This window comes from Falco cherrug, chromosome Z (assembly GCF_023634085.1).
Source record: "Falco cherrug isolate bFalChe1 chromosome Z, bFalChe1.pri, whole genome shotgun sequence".
Taxonomy (NCBI): Eukaryota; Metazoa; Chordata; class Aves; order Falconiformes; family Falconidae; genus Falco; species Falco cherrug.
Window position 1 is genome coordinate 72,141,118 of NC_073720.1, and position 2,597 is coordinate 72,143,714.

The window sequence follows — 2,597 nt, forward strand, 5'->3', positions numbered from 1 at the left end:
ATGTCAATATAGAGCCCTCAACGGCCTATTTCTCTTCTTTTGCAAATGTTTTACAGGCAAGCTTACACCACGTGATCTTGTTACTTTAAGCCAAATCATCTATGAGCCATCACAATCAGTCACATACTAACTGGGCATCTTTGTAAGCCTGCATGTCGTACTCCTTAAACCCCAACAACTTAGCAATATCAAAAGGGACCGAGTAACATTTCTATGGGCAGTTCTTAGTTTAACACGAGTTCCTGATCTGACATTAAATCTCCGCTGTGCTGTAGCCACCACTGCTAATTAACAATAAACACGAGGCTCAGAGGAACAGGGGAGGCCTGCACCACACAGCCAGCCAGTGAAACCCCACCTGGTCAGAGAGGCCATGCGGCGGACGAGGGTATTCTGAGAAGCCCCCACAGCGGCTCTGGCCCATCCGCCACCTCACTCGGCCGCGGCACAGGGCGGAGGGGCACCAGCGTCGGCCCAAGTGGCGCGCCCGCCTCAAGAGCCAAGCCTCCGCCGCGCCCCGCCTGGCCCCGCCCCAAAATGGCGGCGCCAGGCCGCACCGGCCTTGCCACCCCGACCCCCGCCCCCGCCCCCGGCGGCCGAGCCCCCGCCCGTTATTTGCATAAGAAGGCGCCGGCTCCCTCCTCTCGCGGCAGCGGCGGCGGCGGGGTGTGGTGTGGTGTGCAGGCGGGCTGCGAGAACGGCACGGATGAGGCGCATGCGCGTTGTGGAGGGGCGCTGGGGCCGTAACGGCTGGGCGCGGAGAGACCGGGCGAGGCCGGGCGGCGCCGGTGGCCGCGAGGTGGAGGAGTTCGTGGAGTGGGGCGGCGGCCCGCAGGGCTGGCGGGGCCAGTCGCGGGGCTCACTTCAGTATCTGGCGGAGCGGTACGCGGACCTGGCGGCCAGCCACTGCCAGGCGCTGCAGCAGCAGGAGGAGCAGAAGTGGCACAACGCGCAGCTGCGCCACGAGAACGTGCAGCTGTGGCTGGAGAACCGCCGCCTGCGCCGCGAGAACCGTAGCCTCTTCCGCCAGGCCCTGCTGGGGCCCGGCCCCGACGAGCCCTCCGCCGTGGAGCTGGGCGAGGAAGCGGCGGCCCTGCGCGCTCAGCTAGGGAGCCTGCAAGAGAAGCACCGCCAGGCCTTGAGGCGCCTGCGGCGCTGCCGGGCCGCCAGCAGGCCGGAGGACTCGGGCCTGGACGACGGGGATCTGGACGACGGGGATCTGGTCGAGCTGCTAGAGGAGGATGAGCAGCCGCCCGCGAAGAGGAGCCTGGTGCCGGTCGTGTAGCCGGCGCCGGGGGGAGGGGGGGGGTGCGGTGCCGGGGGCCTCCCGCCCCGCTCGCCCTCGCCGCACCACGGGGCGGGGGGGGCGGCCTGGCCCCGCCTGCCTCCCCGCGCTGCCCCCGGTGAAGCGTGGGCTGGCCCTCGCCCTTCAGGCCAGGCAGGCTGTTCCCAAAGAAAGAGCGGGGGAGGAGCTGTGCTGTTTTTCCTTTAATCCCTTTCCCACATATATGGGGAGGAATCGTTGACCATGGTGAAGGAGAAGCAGGTTCACCTGGAAAACTGACGCTGGGAAGAGGCCCATGTTTCAGTCTAGGGATGCCTCTGAGCAGCTGTTGTCATGGACAAACGAACAGCTGGTCTCATGTCACCTCATTGCATTTAACTGTGCTTCCTTGGGAACCAGCTGCGGATCACCTTTTCCTCTTGAGTTAGCAACTGTCAGGTGGACCTCAACAGCGATGGAGACTATCAGAAGATGGCTCTGACTAGTTCTTAGCTGTCGGCATGTGTCTGTTGGGAAAGGGAGTGAAGGAACTTTGCAAGCTTCTCTGTTAGCATTCCAGTAAAAGTTGGTAGTCGTTTGGACCCTTCTAAATTCTATGGACATTTACTGCAAAACAGTAATTGTGTTTTCAGTGACAGACTTTGTTCACCATCGCATGAATATTGGTTTGAATTTCACACTTTTACGTAAAACTGCAGCAGATAAAAATAAAACTGTGACACACCAAATGGTTGCCTTAAGTGGGTTGGTTTTTTTTTGAACAGGGACTTATTTTCAAACTGTAGGTGAAACACCCTTCAGACCTTTGTAATGTATTTCTTCAAAGACAAACTTATTTGGCTATTTTTTTGACCTTAAGAAAACCTGCTGCTTGAACTATTTGGTTATTTTTCAGATCTGTCTTCCCTAAGAAAACCTACTCTTTTGTAAAGAACTGAAACTTAAGTTGGCTTTGAAATGTTCCTTCATATTTTTTTGTTATTTAAAAGCTGTCTGATGCTTTCAGATCTGGGATAGGTTCCTTTAAAGCTTTTGACAGCCAAGGTCTGTTTCAGCTCATAGTTAAAGTAGCATGAAAAGGTGAAAATATGTATCTTGTTTTCTGTATTTGTGACAATCTAACTTCTGAAGAGTAGCCACTTCTTCATATGATGTCAGCATAAGCCTCTAATCATAAAATGGCTGTAGTGTTGCTTTAGTCTCTTGAACCTGCAGCCTCAAGTAAGTGCATTCTTAAAATGGGAAGTCTCTCAATGAGAAGTTATGGGTGTTGATGTCTGGATGTGGTGTTTCAGTGTTGGATAAATATTCT

At 55.7% G+C, this 2,597-nt stretch overlaps 1 protein-coding gene across 1 annotated transcript; it reads left to right on the forward strand.

The window, feature by feature from the left end:
- The first annotated feature begins 593 nt into the window (after positions 1-593).
- Positions 594-2,093, forward strand: TUSC1 (tumor suppressor candidate 1). The gene has a single exon (XM_055699854.1). The coding sequence runs from the start codon at positions 707-709 to the stop codon at positions 1,283-1,285; it is 579 nt and encodes a 192-aa protein (XP_055555829.1). The 5' UTR covers positions 594-706; the 3' UTR covers positions 1,286-2,093.
- The last annotated feature ends 504 nt before the right edge of the window (positions 2,094-2,597 follow it).

Bases quoted from the DNA above. Each gene is read 5' to 3' on its own strand.
- TUSC1 (XM_055699854.1), top strand. From the start codon at position 707: ATGAGGCGCATGCGCGTTGTGGAGGGGCGCTGGGGCCGTAACGGCTGG.